Below are 19940 nucleotides of genomic sequence, written 5' to 3' on the forward strand. Positions count from 1 at the left end.
CAGTCTTGCTTGGATGGTGGCCTGGGTGACCCCCATGGAGAAAGGGGGCTCTGAGCTGGCCGGCACCTCCAGCACCAGGCCCTGTTTTCTCCTTTCCTCTGCCGAACAGTTGTTTTCCTTTCGGAACTGACAGCTTTGTTTAATGTGTGAAACAGCACTTATTAGACTCAGCTATGTGTCCTCAGGATTTCGTCCCTTCTAAATACTTTGGTGGTTTGGGACTAGTTCCCCCCATTCACTTTCTAGCGGAAGCTCAGATGTAAAACTCATTTAATTTTTATATCTATTTGTTTGCAGTTTTTTCTCTTCCTTAAGACTTTTTCAGCTAGCATGAAAGGAGGGTAAGGTGATGATAGGTCTGTCTTGAGACTAGAATTCCACTATTTGGATTACGAGAAACTAATAGAAGATTCTACTGCCACCTGCCTCATGCCTCCCAAATAATTTTGTAAAAGCAGCAGTTTTTAAGTATCCTTAAGCAAGGCAGTACTTACACAAGCGTGCATTGTGTGTGTGTGTGTGTGTGTGTGTGTACTCTTACTCAATACATATCATTTTACATGAAAATCAATTAGAAAAGGAATCAGCCAGATAAATAGAATGGCTAAAATCTTGGCTTGAGGCTCTAGAAAAATTAATTTACAAATGATAGGGACCTGCAAACTAGGGTTAAGGTGTTTGGGAATGAATGGATCTGGTTTTTAAGCAGAAGAGCTGAATCCAGGGGAATGTGGGAGGGAAGAGGAAAAAAGGATGTGCACAAGGCCATGTGCTTCTCTTTACATGGACAGAATAAAATCTGTCATGTCACAGGAGTTTCTTGAACATACAAAGAAGCCCAGAGCTATCTGTGCTTCCACAAGCATTTTGCCAGAAGACTCCTCCAGCGGTAAACATTTAGGCAGATTGGGCCACTGTGACAATCTTAAGACTCACGGGGTCATTGATGAGACAAGAGACCCGGGGTCCCCAGAGCACCAGGTTCCTCCCCTGAAATCAGCCCAAAGCCTCTAGCTGCTGCTGGACAATAAGGGACTTGGTCATTAAAGTCAGATGATATTTAAATTGCCAGATTTTCTTAGCCTTTCCCCTTTTTACTTTAATGTATTTGGAATTGAGATTTTGCACTTTTGTGATTTAGGGTCCTTTTAAGTTCACTTCAGATGATCTTTTTTTTCAAGGAAAGAGGATGACAGGCTGGCAAATTTATTAGGTGTGACAGGAGTCTCGTCAATTTACTGTGGTGCTGGCCTGTCTCCATAGAAGATGCCAGGAGCCACCGTCTTTGTGGTCTCCCATCTGAAGCAATTGCCAGGGAGACAGGCTGGGGTCTGGCCTGATTGGTCTCTGTGTACTGATGAGCAGCTACCCAGCCCCAAGGGAAGACTTCTATGTTAGTCACTACCACCTTGATTATTTATTCTGCATGTATTGGGCATCCACTGTTTGTCAGGCCCTGTGTTAAGTGAAAGTGTCTTAGTGGTCCTGCACTCATGGCATTGAGCATCTGGCCCCAAGGGAGGTTGTTAAACAGGAGATCGCAGCTGAGAGAGCTCAGTAGGAGCAAATGCCTTGGGCCTGGTGCAGGAGTCAGATGCTTCAGCTGAGACATGAAGTATAAGAAGTCAGGATGCAAATGGGAGTGAAGCCTCCAGCAAGCAGCTTGAGGCCAGAGGAGAGAACGGGGTGTTGGAGGGCCCAAGGGAGAGAAGCAGGCAGGGCCTCTGTTTTAGCCCCTAACATTGTGTCTGGAGGGTTGGACTTGATCCCGAGGCCCATGGTGACTGTGGAGGGTGTGAAAGAAGAGGGGAAGCCATCCTAGGCAGGCACTTTGGAAATCTCAGCCCTGCTGAGATTCAAAAGACAGATTCAAGGAGGGGGCAAGGAAAGGCACAAAGAAATTGGTGATGGTAGGTTGCCCAGAGTTGGCAAATAAAAATGTAGGACATCCAGTTAACTCTGAATTTCAAATAAATCATTGGTTATTTTTTAGCATAAGTCTATTCCATAGAATGTTGGGGACATACTTATACTACAAAGTCATCTGTTGATCTGAAATTCAAATTTCACAGGATATCCTGTTTGACCTGAGGGCCCCAGGTGAGAGGCAAGTGCTACCCACTGCAGATCTGATGGGACCCTGGTTTAGGAGAGTAGCACAGGGAACAGAGAGAAGTGGATGGATCCAAACCCATTTGGGAGGTGGAATCCACTGGCTCTGAAAGCTCTACCGATTGGCTGGGAGCCGGGTGGTGGTTGGGGGAGGGGGTGCTGGCTCTGGGAGCATAAAGCACTGTGACTCCCAGACTGCAGGGACAAGTACCAAATCCAGGTGGCTCCAGGACCTACCTGTGCCTGAGCGCCCTCTGTGCAGGCACAGCAATGGCAGCACTTCGGCCCCAAGAAAAGGCCAAGTGCACGGCGGGCAGGCAGGTGATGGCAAGGCTGGACGGGGAAGCGATAATGCCAGCTTTTGTTCTGTGGGGTTCCAGCGAGTCACTGACCTCATAGGCTCAGTCTTTCTTAATCAAGTCCAGCTAAGAGCAGGCGACTTCGGAGGCAAGTTTCTTCTCCTTGCCAGACTTCCCAAGATGGAAAACAATGAAGCCAGGGGCTGAGACCAGCTCCCAAGCCCTGAGGGCTCCTCTGTGCTGGTCTGAATTCACCACCACCAATCAGCAGAATCCCGAAGTAGATCCAGGGTTGGAGACGGGGCAGACCCCATGTTCCTCTGCTGCTGGGCAGACCACTCCCCTATGTACCTTTTCAATGCCCACCAACTACCAGGTTCTGGGCAACTTGGTTGCCTGGCTGATCCCTCATCCCAGTCATGTGTGGGAAATAAGCCTACCTTCTCGGTTGTCCTCATGGAGAGAGGGGGGTATGTTCCCACGGCTAACACCCAGGGGCGTGTCGCACCCAGGGCTCGATAGGTTACTTGTTCACCAAAGTTTCACCTACCCACCTGCCCCAACACACCCACAACTTAGCATGAGGAACAGAGAGAATGAAACAGCAGGGAAATCACCAAGGGACCAAGCTGCACCAGGTGAGCAGGCCTAACTCGGGGCCCATGGGGTTCAAGACAGCCTGCCCTGGATGATTGGGCAAGAGCTTGGTTTTGAAAGAGAGAAATTGACCAGTGGATAAATGGAAACTCAGAACTCATAGGCTTGAGCTGGACCAAACAATCAGGAAACTCCGGTGAGACACTAGTGAGCAAAGAAAGGACAAGCAGCCCAGATTGGGTCCTTCTGAGAGGATGGTTAGGTCCGTAGGTGCGCCGCCCCCGTCACAGGGGCTTCCTAGGAGAGTCAGGGACCCAGAGATTTTTAAAACACAGGCTTGGCCCCGATTTTCCTCACTGTCTTGTCACCACATCGAACTCTTCTCCATCTGTGCCTCTGTGTCCTCTCACAGAAACAGGACATTGCGTTGGGCCAGGTTAAACAAAGTACTCCTCTTGGTCGCGCTCATGTCAGTTGCACCTTGGAGGCTGGGAAAAGTAATTGCTTTGGCCCCGGCCTGGCCTCAAGTTCACGCACTTGGTGGGGTGCAGTGGGAAGCAGCCTCCGCAGACAGCTGTTGGGCGCACAGAGATTTCCAGGAACTCCGAGTCAGAGAAGGTGGCAGTCCAGAGCACACAGGCCGGTGTGGAGAGCGCTGGTGATTGCACAGGGGCAGAACTGGTGGATTTAGCCCTGATGTGTAAGGAGTCCATCAGCTCCTTAAAGTAATGAAGGGAAGACTCACCATCTGGGGCCACACTCCTCCCTGCAGGAGATAAGATGGCCTTCCAGGGTTTGAAACGCAGTCAATGGTCCTTTAAAAACACTAGAGTCATGAGTGGGAGCCTGTTGGCCGCTTAGGTACTCAGTTGGGGCTGTAAATCAGTCTACCTGCCGCTGCCATCCCGGCGGACATCACCCACCCTCTTCATCTTGGCCACATGTGGTGCCCCAACCCCAGCCCTGCCACCACGGAACAAAGGGATTCACAGTACCACTCTGCAGAGGCAGGCTGCACATGGTTGCGATGACAGTAGGGTTCTGAGTTTCCCCTCTCTCAGAGATGACAGGCAGGCAATTAACCTTCACCATCGCTGAGTTGGGAGCGACCACCAGTTCTTTCATTCATGCCTTTAAATCAACTTATTTCTTGGGACAAGTACAAAACTTGGACTTGTGGCCTTACAGCCATCTGCACGGGCAGGGATGCTGGCAGTTAGTCTAAACCAGTGGTTCTCACACTGGCTCTACCCACCTCTCACCTGGATGCTGAAGGAAAATACTTAGGCCCAGCTCCGCCTGAAAAATTCTGATTGACTCCCTTGTGGCTAAGGCTCAGGTGACAGTATTCATTAAAGCACAGCCAGGACTGAGAAGCACTGGTTGAGCCCAGCCCACACCTGCTACCCTTCCTGGCTGACAGATGAGGAGACCCAGACTGGTGCTGAGAAACACCAGGCCAGGGTGCCTGAGGCGTGGGTTCTATTCCTGTTTTTGAGAATGCTAGGTGTTCTGTACGAGCTGCTTTATAATAGTGAGAAGGAAATCACTTGGGCCTCTCCTTATAGAGCTTGCAGCTGTGTGGCAAAAGCAGGTAGGATGCAGGTAGTCACCAACACCGATTTCTGCCCCCACAGAATGAGCCTAAAAGGGAGATGTGGTCTGGTAAGGGATGTAGGATGCTCCCACAGAGGGAGCAGCCCCCCAGGTGAGCTGAGTAGTAAAACAAAAAGGCAGTAAGGGTGAGAGAACTTTTTAGGCACCGGAACAGCATGTGGAAAGGCCAGGCACTGAAAGCAGAACACGAGGGCAGAGCAGAGGGTGTGAGAGCACAGGATGAACAGGACAGAGAGGTCGCCAAGGTCACCCTGTGCAGGACTGTGGGCCATGAGGTCCCCAGGCCATGGAGAGGTTTGGTGGGGTGCGTTTCCCACAAGGCCACTCAGACACTGCACAGACAGCACCAGCAGGTGGCTCTACCCTTGGTCGTGTGAGACAGGGGGATAGAGGTCCGGCTGGGTAAGGCTGCCACCCGAGGTGGGAGGACCTTGCCACCGAGTGGTCACAGAAAGGCTGCAGGAGCTAGGACTGGAGAGAAGCCCAGGGCTCGGCCCTGTGCTGTTGCAAGAAAGATGGGAGATGGTTGTGCTTAGATTACTGCACAGTTAAAATGAACATGCAGTGAGTATCCAGGTGTGACACCCCTGTGATCCAAAAGCATCACTTTTTCGTGAGCCTCAGTTTCCTCATTTGCACCATGGGGAAAGCCTGCAGATTAACTTGCAATAGCCTTTATTAATATCCAGATCACCCACCCAGAGTCCCAAAGCCAGTCCCCAGTAGAGCTCGGAATAAAGCCTTGGTTGGTCTCACCCAAGCTGCCGGCTTCCCGTAGCATCGTTCCCTTCGACTTGTCTATTCTGCCTGCCTTGGTCTTGGGGAAGAATTCCAAGTTCCTAGCTGGCTGGAGGTCTGTTGTGGGCCCATTTCAGCTTCCAGCTGCCTCGCTTTCTTCTGCATTTCTTGGGTGTGCTCATGTCTGCAGGTGACGCACGGCGAGCCCCAGAAGTCCTGCTCCACGGTGACCGACAGCTGCCAACACCTCTGCCAGTGCCGGCCCCCACCCCCGCTGCCCCCGCCACCCCCACCCCCGCCTCCTCCCAGACTCCTCTCTGCTCCAGGTAGGTAAAACCTCACTCTTTTTGGCGGCGGGGGGGGGGGGGACTCTATGTTTTCCTGGGCCTAGGAAGATCCAGCAGTGAGCGAGGCCGAGGACAGCCCTGCCTCCTTTGTAATTTTCCACTGGCCGAGCGGGAGGGAAGCCAAGGCCCAACTTTTCCCTGCAGTCTGCAAAACGCCTTTCCCACAGCACGCTCCTGCAAGATGGAGGAGGATGTTTCTCCATCGGTTAATCGGATAAAAGTCAATCTTCATTTGATGAGTGACCCAGCCTGGATTGTTCCGAAGGCCAGACCTTTAAAGGGGGCAGCCACTGGGTACTGTCTTAAACACCCCACCCCCACGCATGGTTTTATTTTTCAATTTTAATTCATGTCTAAGGAAGCAGTTTGTACAGAACCAAAGGCCAAGCTCTAAGGGCCAAGTTACATGAGTGTCTTTCGCCCACTTGCACCCAATTCTGCTCAGACCTCTTTTGACTTCTGTCTTCTCTGGATGATTGCATCTCTGAACAATTTGATTGCCTGGTCATTCAAACAAAGGGGCATTTCTTTAGCCACAAATGGCCCCAGCCCTGACCTCTGCCCGGTGAAGTCTTCTGCTTACAATTGCTGGTTGATAAGGTCTCTGAAAGGAGATTCTATATTTTAGATGGATTGCTTAGGTCTTGGCTGGTAGAATGCCCATGATCATGTCCCGATCTATTTCATTAGCCATGTCTTTATTGAATTATTTGGCGTGTATTTTAAATAACCTTGGCGAGGCTTATTCTCAGCAAGGCTATGTTTCCAGCCTCTTTTTTTTTTTTTTTTCTTTTTTCAGTACAAGGGATTGGTCCCAGGGCCTTCACACTGAGCTACACTCCCAGTGCTTTTTAAATTTATTTATTTTTTTATTTCTGAGAGAAGGTCTTACCAAGTTGCTAAATTGCCCAGGCTAGGCTCAAACTTGCTGCCATCCTTCTGCCTCAGCCTCTGTGAGTGCTGGGATTACAGGCCTGTGTTTTCAGCCTCTTGGTATCCAGTCAGCAACACAGTGTTTCAAGATACCTTTGCAGTTTGTGTAAATTTCCACATTTTACCTGCCAGGCCCCTACCGATCTTCATCCTTATCCGGCACCCTGCGACTCCGTACTTCTTAAAGTGTGGTCCTCAAATGCCCTGCTTCAGCCTCGCTTGAAGCACTGCTTTTAAACAACAGCCTCCCTGGCCCACTTCAAGTCCCTGAGTCAGATTCTATGGGGTGGGAGTTAAGAATTATGACACCAAGCTCTGAGATGATTCAAATGCAGGTTCAAGCTGAGAACTTAGGTGTACCAGGCCCTTGCTCCTCCAGGCATCCACCAGATCCTTCTATCCCAGGATGCTCTCTGCTGAAAGAATCCCTGGGCCTATGTTGTGGGACCCAGCACAGGCACTGCTCCTGGATATCACTCCCTGCCTTCCTTAGAACTGCTTCTCTTCCCACTCTCTGGACTCCAGGGGCTTGTACCTGGCAGATCCATATCCCCTAGCAACTTCCCTATAGTTCCTCTTGCACTGACTGAGCATCTGGACCACACATGGGGGTGAAGGACCATTCCCATCTTTTAGGAGCGATCTCTCAGCTCCACAGAGAAGGCTGTCTTGTCAGCAACCTACAAAAGGTGGACTGAGGGAACACAGAAATTGTTTGTAGGTACACTGGAAATAGCCAAGGAGTTAGGCACAGGGACAGCCCCAGTAAGTCTTGAATCTTTAAGTAGAAATGAGATTATTGCAGATTGATAAGGAGATATGGGGAAAAGCCATCTAGGCAGAAGGGACAGTGTAGAGAAAGGCTGGATTCTGTAAGATCTATCTTGGGGGTCACAAGTCTTTCAGTTCACCCATTTTCTGTTGCTATAAAAGAATACCTGAGACTGAGTTCTTTACCAAGTAAAAAGGTTTACTTTGGCTTACAGTTCAGGAGGCCAGAAAGTACATGATTGAACAACAGTACCAGGTAAGGGCCTCTTGCTGTGTTGGGTGACATGGCAGCAAAAAGGGGAAGGTTGGGCAGGCATGTTCAGAAGAGAGGAACAAGGGGGACCAGAATGGCCTGCCTTTGTGGTAACTAATCCCTTCCCTAGAGAACTAATACAGCCTCATGAGAAAGACATCAGTCCCCCGGTAAGGTCCCAGCTCCCAACACCACTGCCGATGGTAGCCAAGCTTCACATGAGTTTTGGTGCAGGCAAACCTAACAGGGTTTAGAGGGGTGACCATGGGGCAGATCTTCAGGGGTCTAGGGAAGTGGCTCAGTCAATTACGTTTCATCCTGTGGATCACTGTTTACTAAGACCACCATATTCAAGTCCCACCTCTTATTTCCCTTATTTGTTTTCCTTACATGGACTCACATTTCATGTATATAAATTAATTTCCAAAGAAAGCTTTCATAAAGCGACTGTAAAGGAACAACTGGTATCACTTGTTCAAATAGAAGGTAATCACAAAAATAAATGCAAGGAGAACAAGCCAGTACTCTAAACTTCTAGCCTTCTATGGAAGATTCTGAGCTCAAGGCCTTCTCTGTTTATTAAAGAGGAAGAGAAGCAAGAAGTAGGGAAGTGTCAAAGCCATAGTAACATGGAACTGAAACTTTAAAGCAATCCAAAGGTTTGGGAGAGAAACAAAAAGAGCATGTTTCTTTTTTTTTTTTGGTACCGGGGATCAAACTCAGGTCCTTGCACTTGCGTGGCAGGCGGCGAAACCACTGAGCTAAATCCCCGGCCAAGAGCATGTTTCTTGTTATAGATTTTTGTTAGCTTTCTGACACTGTAATAAAATACCTGAGATAATCACCTAATAAGAGAAAAGGTTTATTTTAACTCACGGTTCCATGGTTATTTGGCCCTGTTGCTTTGGACCTGTGGTGGCCCAGAACATCATGGTGGGAGTGCATGACAGAAGAGGCCTGTTCACTTTATGACAGCCAGGAATCAAAGAGAGAGACCGGAAGTGGCTGGGGTCCTGATATTCCCCTCACAGGCACACTCCCAATGTCCTAATTAGATTCCACCTCCTAAGTGTTCCACAGACTGTGGACCAAGTCTTCAACGCAAGGAAGGGCCTTTGGGGGATGTTAAGATCCAAAGCACAGGAAAGTTCATGTGTGTGAGTGCTGGGTCCCTTCCACATTTAGCATCAGCTCATTTGTCTTCAGGAGCTCTTCCTTTTGGGAGCTGCTGTGTGCACTGATGAGCCCACAGAGATGTTAAGCAAGGAAGTAACATGACCCTGCATCATTTGTCTTGGGGAGATCAACACTGACCATGTAGAGGCTGGATTGGAGTTGATCTACCAGAAAGATGGCAGTGGGGTCTCAAGAAACTTCTGGACCCAGAGCACCCATGAGGGCTGGGGTAGGCTGGGGGCCCAGAGAAGAAGAGGGCCGAGTGCTCCTTGTGGGAAGAGGGGATAAAGGTTGAGCTTCGGGCCTGAGGGTGCCTCTGGATGAGAGGAAAGTTGATGTGGTTTGACACTGTGGCAGGACTTTTTAAAGTTACAAATGGCAAAATTGTGTCTTGGAGCAGCTTAAGCAATACAAAAGTTAGGGACAGAAATGTTGGTTTTTTGGCTCGTGTGTCAGGATATTTCAGCCCCAGATCTGCTGGATCCATGGTCTCCAGCGATGGTGGTTTTGGATCCCTCTCCCCCGCATCCTCTCTCCCTGTCTCCTTCTCCCCCTCTTCTCATTTCTCCTGGGTTACCTTTCCTCTCGCACTGACCTGTCGTTCCAGAGTCCAAGATTCCAGCCAGCTTACAGCCAGAGAGCTTTTCTCTCCCCAGAAAAGTCCCGAGGCTGACTTTCAGTGGCTAGCTTGTGTCACATGTTCATTCTTGGACCGACCCTAGCAGCCTGATGGGTAGAAGATGCTTGGTCAGGCCTGGGCCATGTGACCACTCCTGGTTACAGGTTGGTGGTCTCTCAAAGGAAACTCACAGAGCGGGGCTTGACCCAAGGAGGATGAAGTCATGACACTGGGCAGGAAGGACAGGGGATGCACAGGATATGCCTTAGGACACGTGAGTGGTTGAGAGCAGGGACAGAAATGTATTTTACACATTCTCTTGGTTCTCCATGAGCCCAGCCCAAAGCCCTGCACACGAGTAGCACCTGATACATTGTTAGAGCTGTGGCCAGAGCCCCATCTGCCAGTGGTAGAAGATAAATTTCTATTGTACAATCCTGAAGGAATTAGCCCCATTCATCCATCTGATATGCCTTACATCCTGCCACCCGTGGCCTCCTTTTACCTGGAGAATGTTTTCAGGCATCTGCTCTGTGTCCAGCCCTGCAAGGGGGCACTGAGGGATACAGAAGCATGCAGGGACTTGTCCTCATTGAGAAGAGACTGAGGGGCTGGCGAAAGAGGCCGATTTCATGATCCTGGGTTGGGTGCCATCCTTGCCACTTCCTCTGTAGGATTTTAAGAAGGCTGGTTTACTGAAGGCTCAGTTTCTTCCTCCAGAAAATAGGTTCATGGATTACTCTTACCCCACAGGGTTGACTTGAAGGTTCCTGAAATAAGAAGTCCCTTTGAGAACTGGGCCGGTGTCTGTTGCTATTAGACATCCTGCTAGACTTGAGGAGTAAGGAGGTACTACTGGGGAAGGGATATTCAACCCCAAAGAGATTAAATAAATCCATGGTCATTCAAACAGAGGAGCATTTCTTGGTCACAGATGGCCTAAGTCTTGCCCTCTGAGTGGTGAAGTCTCCCACTTAGAATTGCAGGTTGCTAAGGTCTCTAAAAGGAGATTCTGAATTTCAGGTGGACCATTCAAGTCTGCCTGTAGAATACCCATGGTCAGAACAGGCTGCAAGGGAGGGAAGACCAGGGAAGATGTGAGAGAATTCCCAGGGAGGCCTAGGCTAAGTGATTGGCACTTAGGAAGGGAGTGGCTCTTGCAGAGGACTGGGATCCAGAGTCTGAGGGTCAGGCAGGAGACCCCTGCTAAAGGGAAAAGGGTCTGCAGGTTTTGGTGCGTGTGTGTTAGAGTGGGCCGAAAAGGGAAGGAGGAATGCATCTATTCATGCAGTCGCCATGGAAGTGGTGACCAGAGCTGTCACAGGAGTCACTGGGTGTCCTCTGTGGCCAGTCACGCCTTGCTCATCATCCACCAGCACTTGCGGCTGCTCTGCCGCTCTGGTGACCAACGTGTCCCTGTGTGCCCAGGGGACTCCTGCTTTAGCCCTGAAAGTTCTGCATCCTGGGAAACAGCTGAGTTCCTGGGCCAGCTGGGACCATTGGTCATCCTACTGCCAGGCACCCTTCTGCTGGTAGAAAGGTAGTTTTTCAAGTTGTCTTTGTTAGGTTTATTTTGAGGGATTTGGTTTCTTTTGTTTTACTCAGAAGCTTGCAAGGGCACAGGCTCCCCATACTGCACCTGAGATTCATTGCATGAGGGACCAGGGTGGGGTGGGGGCATGTGTTGTGCCACCCTGGCCCCACCTGTAACTGGCAGGGAGCCTTGCCAGGGCTTGGGGACGGGGAAGATTCCTGCACAGCCTGTCCACTTGCTGCCCTTCTAGGGTCAGGCCCTGCCCTCATGCTTGGCCAGTGGCCCTTGCCCTTCATACCCTCTTCCAAACTGTGCTCCATAGGGAGGCACTGGACAGGAGGGCTCAAACTTGACTTGGAATCAGAACCTCCTGGGAGGCTTGTTTAAATGGGTCACTGGGCCTCCTCCTGCAGTAGATCAGGAGTAGGACCCAAGAATCTGCATTTCTCATACAGAATCAGGCAGTCATGGGAGCACATTTTGAGAGTCAGTGCCCCAGAGAACTACGCTCACAGCAAGGGGCTTTGGAGGCAGACCTAGCCCTTACTCCTAGCTCTGTGACCCTGGCCATGTCACATCCCTCTCAGAGCCTCAGTTTCCTCATATGATTCCTAACTGGGGAAGGATTGCTGTGAAGGTTAGAAATTCCCCAGGCTTCCCTGAGCAGAGCTGTGCTCAAAGGTGGGGTCACAGCACAGTGACAGAGCCCGATAGACCTGGATACCAACTTTTGTTCATTAGCTACGAGATTTGGGCAAAGGGCTCTTTACTGCTTGAAGCCTCAATTTCTGAATCTGTAAAATGGGGCTGCTTACCATACTTGCTGCATGTAGGTGCTCATGAGGATTCCCTGTAAAGCTAATGCCATGCAGAGCCTGGGACTCCATGAACACTCAGTAAGTGGCAGCTGGTAAGTAATGCAGGTGACAACAGCAATAGCCATCATAGGCCATGACCTCTATCAGACGCGAATATGGGAAGTTGTTTGAATAGGGTTCTGGCACTCTGCTGAGAACGGAGCTTTGGATCTGAAATTCAGAGAGCACAATGGACTCCTACAGGATGCATACACACCTCTAGGTCTTCAGATGAAAAGAAAAGGTTTTTCTGGGAGTTCCACTTGTGTCCCTTCCTGTGCAGCCCTAGCCAGGCTTGTGATCTTCAGAGTCCAGTGGAATCTGGGGTTGAAGATATTTCTAGAAAGGGGGGTGGAAGAGAACCCAGGCAAAGCCAAAAGCCCACAGTAGCACCAAGGCTCAGGACCTGGGCTTGCTTTGCAAATGTCAGTGATGGCCCCTTGTCCCCGCCTGTGACTCAGACAGTGGTGGCTAGGGGAAGAGACTATCAGCCTTCAAGGAACAGCATGCACACCCCCTGCTTCCAGGAGGACGCGGCCAGAAATAGATGCGCCAGCAGGGCGTGGGCCTGCATGGCCACGGTGCTTGTCTTCAAGGAGTTCAAAGCACTGGGACAGGTTTTATTTTTGCATTTATTTTGTTCTTAGAAGGATAAGAAGACAGGTTAAATGGCTCTCCAAAGGCCACATGGCAGTGGTGGAGCTAGGAGGGGTCGGTCATCTAGTCCCCTCCTGTGCGCCAAGGATGGAGCTGTAACAGAGAAAGAGACTGGTAAGGGTGTGGAAGTCTAGAATGTGGTTTTTGATTCACCTGGAACACTAGAAAAAAACAATTCAATGTTTAGGACCCCGTACTGTGGCTTGTACTCTGCTTGCCTCATCTCATTTAATCTTCCAACACTCCTTGGTAATAGATGGTATTTCCTCTATTTCTGTGAGGAGCCCAGCAGTTCAGAGAGGGCAAGTTACTTGCCTCAGCCTGCCCAGCTGGTAAAGAAGACAGGTAATTCATGTCCATCGAATGACTTCCCCACTGTTTCCCCTGGCTAGCACCCCTCCATCACTGATGTCACCTTTGGGGACCACCTTTCTGTGAATGGGTCTTGCTCCTTCTTCCAGTCTCAGGACCTTTGCATATTCCAGTCTTTCTGCTTGCCAGGAATTAATTCAGGCAGATGTCAGCTCAAATGTCTTCCTTCTGCAGAATTTTCCCTGACTTCCTTAGAGGTTGCCCTGCTCCCTGTTCTGATTATCTGCAGCTTCAGGAAAAATCACGCTAAAAGTTATAGCCCCCAAATGCCTTTCCCCTCACCCTTCTGGGGTTGTCTGGCCTCCAGCAGGCAGGTCTTTCATGCAACTGTAGTTCACTGCCTGGGGCTCGAAGGCTTCCTCTCTCACGCCTGGCGGTCAGTGCTCGTGTTGGTTGGGCCCTCAGGTGCGGTGTCCACTGGGTCACCTATATGCTGTGCCACTGTGCTGGCTGGGCTTCCTCACAGCGTGGCACTGGGCTCCGGGCTCGAGAGGCCTGTGGAAGCTGTATCCCTTTGGATGTGTCCTTCCCACTGCATTCTGTTCCTTAGCATCAAGGAGCCCGAGCTGTCTCCTAACCAAGGAGTGGGACCTGGAGCTACCTCTTCATGGAGGGACATCGGGGAATTCGCTTGCCTGACACCATACTGCTCCCCATCAACAGGAGCACAAGGCCAGGAACTTTTCATTTTCCTTTACAGCAGTTATCCCAGCTTTTAAATATGTGCTTAATGACTTGACCAGTGTGGGAACCCTTGGCTAAATATGCAAAATTGCCAAGTGTCTGCTGGGTCCCTAGTGATAGTCCCAGCTTCTTAGCACCTGCAGTAGCTAGAAATCTATTTCTTTCTCCGGTAGTTTAAAGTATCCACTGGACACCAAGCTCCATGGTAGGCTCTCTGGCTGTGGCTCTTGCCAGCGGAGTGCTGTCCTCCAGCCCCTCTGAGATTCTGCTTACTATCTCCAAAGATGGTTGTATGTGGGACGATGAATAAGCCATGCCAGGCCGGCCATTCCCCGTCAATGAGATCTCTTGCCAGCACAGCCCTTGCTCGAGCAAATGTCATATCCCAGATGGCTTCAGTGCCCCATGCACACATGGGCTGACCCCCCTTGCCTTCCACTCTGTACCGAGCACCCCAGACCCGAGGGCCTGAGCTCCCTAAAGCCTTATAGTTGCTGGGTTTTGTTTTTAAATGATTTTATCTTTTTTAAGTACTGACTTCCTTCTCCTAGTCAGTACATGGAATTGTTTGTCTTCCATTTATTTATTTATATCCCACAAATTTGAAAAGGTCACAAATTTACATGCAATTTAATTTACACAACCAACCCTTGTTTCTCGATTTATTGAACACATATTTACCAAGAGGTTGTGTCATGGCAGGTTCAGTAGAGCCGGCTTGTGAGTTGGGCTTGGGTCCTGAGCGCACAAGGACTCGGTAGCAGCGTTACAAATGTCCCACACCAGCCTCATCCTAGAGGGAGATTTAAAGCTGCGCAGGTGACCATCACGTGAATCAAGATTGAGACCCTCAGCTAGACCCAGAGGAGGGGGTAGGAAGGGAGCAGTGTCCCCCTACAAGCGACTGGGTCGTGTAAGGTGACACTGGGACATGAGGTGGGCTGCAGACAGGGGCTTGCACATAAGAGAAGGGGAGGAGTGCGCCTCCCAGCGGCCCCTGGTGCCGCCATGGGCACCAAGATGCTGGCAGAGTTTGGGCCAAACTGGATCCCGCCTTCCAGGAGCTCCAGTTCTGTGTGGAAAGACAGAAATACATCTCCCAGCAAGACTGTGCAACCAGGCCACCCGTGCACCTCCTGCATGCTAGCTTGAACTTTTAATTGGGATAAAATTCATCACTCTGTAGCAGCATTTTATAAAATAAGGTTCACCATTTGGGCCATTCTATGTAAACATATAATTCAGGGACTTCTGGTGTAGTTACAGCTAGTGATGTTTGTGCAGCTGCCACTGCGAATTCCAGCGTCACCCCCAAAGGAAACCTTATGCTTCCTAACACCCCAGTCCTTGGTAACTGCTGATCTACTCCCGTCTTTCTGGATTCGCCTGTTCTGGATTCTACACTCACCTGTGTATTCTTGGACCATGAGCCTGTCTCCCTACTTTCCTGTGGGTGCGGTGCTTCTTCCCTTGGTGTTTTGGGGGAGAACCGAGAGGGTTCTGTACAGGGTCAGCTCGCTGCAGGGATGGGAGGAGCCCAGAGGACGCCTCCTTACTAGAAGGGCTCCTGCAAGGGTGGGCAGGGATCATCCCTGCCCAAAGACCCCACCTGCTGCCCTGGGCTGAGGGCCAGTCCTGGCACTCTGTATCCCTGGCCTTGGGAACATCATTGCTCTGCTGTACTCCGTTGCTGGCTAAGGTTCAGTGATGCCCATTTTGGTACAAGTCTGCTGAAGGCTCAGCTGAGCCTCTGCTCCTGACTGTCTCCCACCTTGGTTCCCAGGCCCTGGGTCTGGACTTCCAGGGCATCATTTTGCTCCCTGTACCTTCCTGGGTCCACTCGTCTCCAGCAGCGAGGGCCTGCAGTGAGACTGCCCCAGCAGAATCCTGTGATCCCAGGCAAGTCACCTACCTTGGCTGACCTCAACTTCCTCCCCTGTGAAATGGGAATAAACCCAGCTTTCTGGAGTTGGCTGAGCTTGAGGTGAGCCAGCAGCCCAAGCTGCATGTGCCTGAGTTCTCATATGCCAAGTGGTTGTGATCTGAATTGCTGATCACTGTAACCTTTAGGTGGCTACTCCCTTCAGGATCCTTCTCTTTCTTTGGCACCTGGAGGGTCTTGTCTTGTCAATTACTACAGAGGTAGCCACAGCAACACGAACATGGTCCAGGCTTGTTCCTACGCTGCCTATCACTGGGCCCCAGGATGTGACACCTGTCATTTGTTCATTGACCATACCTGCTGCAGTGCAGGCACTGGGAAGAGATGAAAACAGAAGACATTAATCAGGCTGTGCCTTATCTTTCCTTCTCCATTTCTTCTTGGGCCCCAGCACATGACTGGATGCCTGCACTGAGGGCAGGAGTGTCGATCTCCGGTTTCCATTTCCTTGTGAATGGGAAAAAGTAAATTAGGACCTCCAAATGGGTTCCCCACTGCCTGGAGGGTTGCAGGTCGACCCATTTACCTCTGGGCTCGAGGGCAGCCTGCAACTTGTTTACCGAATGTCACCCAGGCTGCAGTGATGACGACCTTGGACCCCTGCCTTGGAGGCGGCTACGTCCCAAGTTGAAATCGCTGGTGGGTCTGCAGCGGGTGGCTACACATCCACCTGGCCGTGCAGCCTTGGGATGAGTTGGAGAGATGGCAGCCTGGATGTGGATCAAGAATTCTCTGGATGTCACTCGATGCGGGCACGTGGAAGGCAAGGTGCCAGCTTGTCTGGTGGCACTGCTTTGGGGACATGGCTCACTTCATTTAACCACCTAGAAGCATTGCCTTCTTCACATCAAGAGTTGATGAGCATCTGTAAAAACTGTTTGTTGAGGATCTGTAGCTACTGCAGCTGTGGAAGTGGCCTGGTCCCTTCTTGGCATGTTGTCAGGAAGTGTAAAGGAAAATGCATGACCCTGGGTGCGAAGAATTTTTGGCTTCTCGTTTTCTTACCAGCTCTTTATGGCTTATGTTTTGTCATTACCTTCATGTGTTTTTGTTTTGTTTTGTTTTGGTACTGGGTATCGAACTCGGGACCTTTCACTTGCGAGGCGTGTGGCGGCACCACTGAGCTAAATCCCCGGCCCACCTTCATGTGTTAATCAGCTTTCTGTTGCTGTAACAAAATACCTGAGATAATCAGCTTTTAAGGAGGAAAGGTTTCAGCGGCTTCAGCCCATGGTAAGTTGTCCCTGTCAGTTTTGAGCCTGTGGAGAGGCCACACATCATGGGTGGAGCACATGCAAGAGAAAGCTGCTCACCTCATGACAGCGAGGAAATAAAAAGAGAAAGAAGCGAAGGCCAGCTCCCAATATACCCCTTTCACATCCCCAGGGGCTAACTTCTTCCCACTAGGCTCCATCTTCTAAAAATTTCCACATCCCATGAGCGCCACAGACTGGTGACCAAACCTTTAAGTAGAGCTGGGTCTTTCAGGGACATTCAGGATCCACCTGCTATAGCACCTCATTGTGTGTTACAAATGAGAGGAAATTAGCAAGCCATCCATTCAGATCGACTACTCTGGAGAGTCCTTTGTAGGGAGGGAAATTTCAGCTGGTTGCAGGCTGTGGGGATGCAGTCCTGAGGAGCAGAGGTGCTATAGTTGGAAGTCCTGGGTGATGACTTGGTTGCCACAAAGTAATCTCTGAGGAAGAGAGAAAACATGTGAAGGAATGTAATTTGGAGGAGGACACCCATGTTTATAGCTTCGCATCATTCTCAAAGCACTGATTCAGCAAGCTGCAGTCTGGACTCTGTTCCCAAGTTTGAGTGGTTTGGAACCAGGCGACTCGTTGTAACCGCGTGGTGTTGGACAAGCATTGTTCCCTGGGTGTGGACCTTACTTTCCTCATGCGGTTGTTGGAAGTGTCAAATATGTTACTATGTGACTGTGCCTACAACAGTGCCTGGCGCCCGGTGACCCCATCAACGTTAGCACCTTCGTTTTTTTATTACTGTATGTTTGTAGTACATCATAGTTACATTCATTTTGGGGAATTGGTGTATGCATATAGCATATTTTGATTATTTTTTATCCTTTTCCTCCCCCCACCCTCCCTTCCCGCTCCTATGATCCCCTTCCTAATCTCTAATAAGTCTGCCTTGTAAATAATGTTATAGAATTCACCTATGTTGTCCCACTTGTGTCTGGGACAAAGAAACCAGTCTGACCTACTAAGTTTAGGAATCAGTCTCTGAGGACGGGGACTGTTTATGCATCTTTGTCCTCAGAGACGGCACAGGGCTGGACATGTGGGAAGTGCATGCCGAGTGTGTACAGAAATGAGCGCACGCACATGGGTGAGGGAGAACAGAGATCAGCTCTCAGGGAAAGGAGGCTGGGCGGAGCGGGCCTCTTGGAAGCATTTGGGACCACGCCTTGGTTAGGGTTCCCCAGAGACAGACACTGAGACAATGATCCAAGTGCAACTTGGGAGGAGGTCCCAGAAAACGTCAGCGTGGGTGACAGGAAGATGGGCACAGGACAGCAGCCAGTCAAAGATGTGACATAAAGCCATCTGCCACAGTGGGCACCAGGAGGAGCCCAGGGCCTGGGGGAGCCCTGGAAAGTGGTGCGGAGCCTTCACCCTGGAGTCCCCCACCTGGAGAGTCATGCTGAAAAGTGGGGAGTGTCACTTCTCAGGGCAGAAAGTAGCACGTCCTAGAAGGACACCAGCAGCCTCTGCTCCAGGCTGTCCCCGTCTTCTGCTGGGACCGCAAGGGTGCTCTTTCTCCTGCTCTTACTCAAATGGGCTTGTACCTTGTGGGGCTCCAGCCAGGAGCCCGCCCCTCCCCGTCCTGCTAGGAACCTGCATCAGCATTTAAGAGACACCAAGAGATGTCTGAATGAGTGAAAGTCTGCCTGCCCCGCTTTGCTCAGAGGCTGCCTGCCCAGAGGCTGGGGATACCTAATTTGTAGATTTAGAGAGCGGTACATCATTCACCAACATGTAGTCATTTAACAAATATTTATAGAGCCCCAAGCGTGCCAAGGACTACACTGTGGTCCCTGGCTGAGGATGACGCACACAGTGGAGACAACTCCACGAGCCACAGGAAAGTCCTGTTTCTTCTCCCTCGGAGCTGGAGGTGCTTGTGACAGTGGAGGAGGGTGCAGACCCTACAGGCCCTGGGGGTGGATGGGAGTGTCCGGGCCGGCAGAGCAGGCAGAGCAGAGACCGAAGCTTCCTCAGGTGCTGGCTGCTCCTGGCCGAGGAACTTTGGGACTCCAAGCAGCAAAGGACACAGCAGGAGGGAGAGCCTGGTGTGTCCTGGGTTGAAAGTGCACCAGAGGTGTGATGAGTGACAGTCAGGGAGTGGGGGCAAGGCAAACCAGGCAGGGAACTGTGGATTTAGTCCCCAGGCTGTGCAGGGCCCTTGTTGGTGAGCATGGCTGGGCCTGGGAAAGGGGACACTGAAAGCACAGCTCAGAAAGTGGCAGGAAGCAGAGCCAAGAGAGCCCTTGAGACTCACTGTGGGGAAGGAAAAGGAGGACTCCTGGTGACAGGTGACAAGTCTGACCCGGTGACCCCTGAGGAGGAACAGTGTGACTTCTGGATTTGTCACCGGGCCTTGGTGGTGCCATGGAATGTCATCACCTGCGGATCTGGGGCTGAGGGCTGAGCCCTGAGGTGTCCCTAAGGATGGGACTGGGGCACCAGTCAGGATGGCACTGAAGCCACTGGGGAGAGTGTGGGCAGGGACAGAGTCCGAGATTCATGAGGCCAGGCGCAGTCCAGAGGAGGGAGGCCAGAAGCAGGGGAGGAGCAGAGGACAGAGGGCTGTTACCTCATCCTGTGCCAGTTCGGCTTGCCTGCCCTCCACTGCCTCAGGCCAGGAGGCCTGCCAGCTGCGGAGTGGAGAAGAACAGCAGAGGAGGAACAACTCAGAGGCAGACAAATGGGTGCGAACACTCAGGCCCAGGAAGGCAATCTCTGATGTGAGCTGGCATTATGTGGGGAGGATTCAGGGAGGAGAGCGAGCTCACATGGGCCCAGAAGGTGGGGAGGGATGCCGTTGTCCTCCCATGGGGAGCACATGAGTGAAAGGGAAGGGAGCCGCTGGGTGCAGGGTGACCCTGAGCCCCCATGGACAATCTGTTGGTCAGTGCTGTCACAAGTGTGTGTGCTGAGGGGACCTCAGAAGAAGAGCCCTGGGGACCCTCTGGGAGCAATGTGGACCAGGAAGACACACTCATTCAGACATTTCTTGAGCATTTCTGGATTCTCAGTGGTTGGGGTCCACCTTGAAACAAAATAGATGCACAGCAGACTTGCTGGTGAGGGAGAGAGAGCAGAAACCATGGGTGTGAAAAGTGTGAAAATGCTAGGGGCTGCGCACACGGAGCAGGAGAGTGTGAGGTGAGCCAGTCGGGTGG

General features: G+C 51.0%; 1 protein-coding gene across 8 annotated transcripts in view; it reads left to right on the forward strand.

Annotated features, from left to right (window-relative positions):
• Prima1 (proline rich membrane anchor 1) overlaps nucleotides 1-19940 on the forward strand; it is a 55732-nt gene that overhangs the window by 2476 nt on the left and 33316 nt on the right. For all 8 annotated transcript variants that reach the window (XR_015445105.1, XR_015445103.1, XR_015445104.1 and 5 more), the window contains exon 3: nucleotides 5554-5689. Coding sequence is in view for 4 of the 8 variants with exons in the window: in XM_004837041.3 (XP_004837098.1) it covers nucleotides 5554-5689 (136 nt within the window). In the remaining 4 variants the exon portion in view is untranslated. The remainder of the gene's footprint in view (nucleotides 1-5553; nucleotides 5690-19940) is intronic.

The sequence above is a fragment of the Heterocephalus glaber genome, unplaced genomic scaffold (assembly GCF_053883595.1).
Source record: "Heterocephalus glaber isolate CG9 unplaced genomic scaffold, H.glaber_assembly_v1.0 deba00001608, whole genome shotgun sequence".
In the NCBI taxonomy this organism is placed as follows: domain Eukaryota; kingdom Metazoa; phylum Chordata; class Mammalia; order Rodentia; family Bathyergidae; genus Heterocephalus; species Heterocephalus glaber.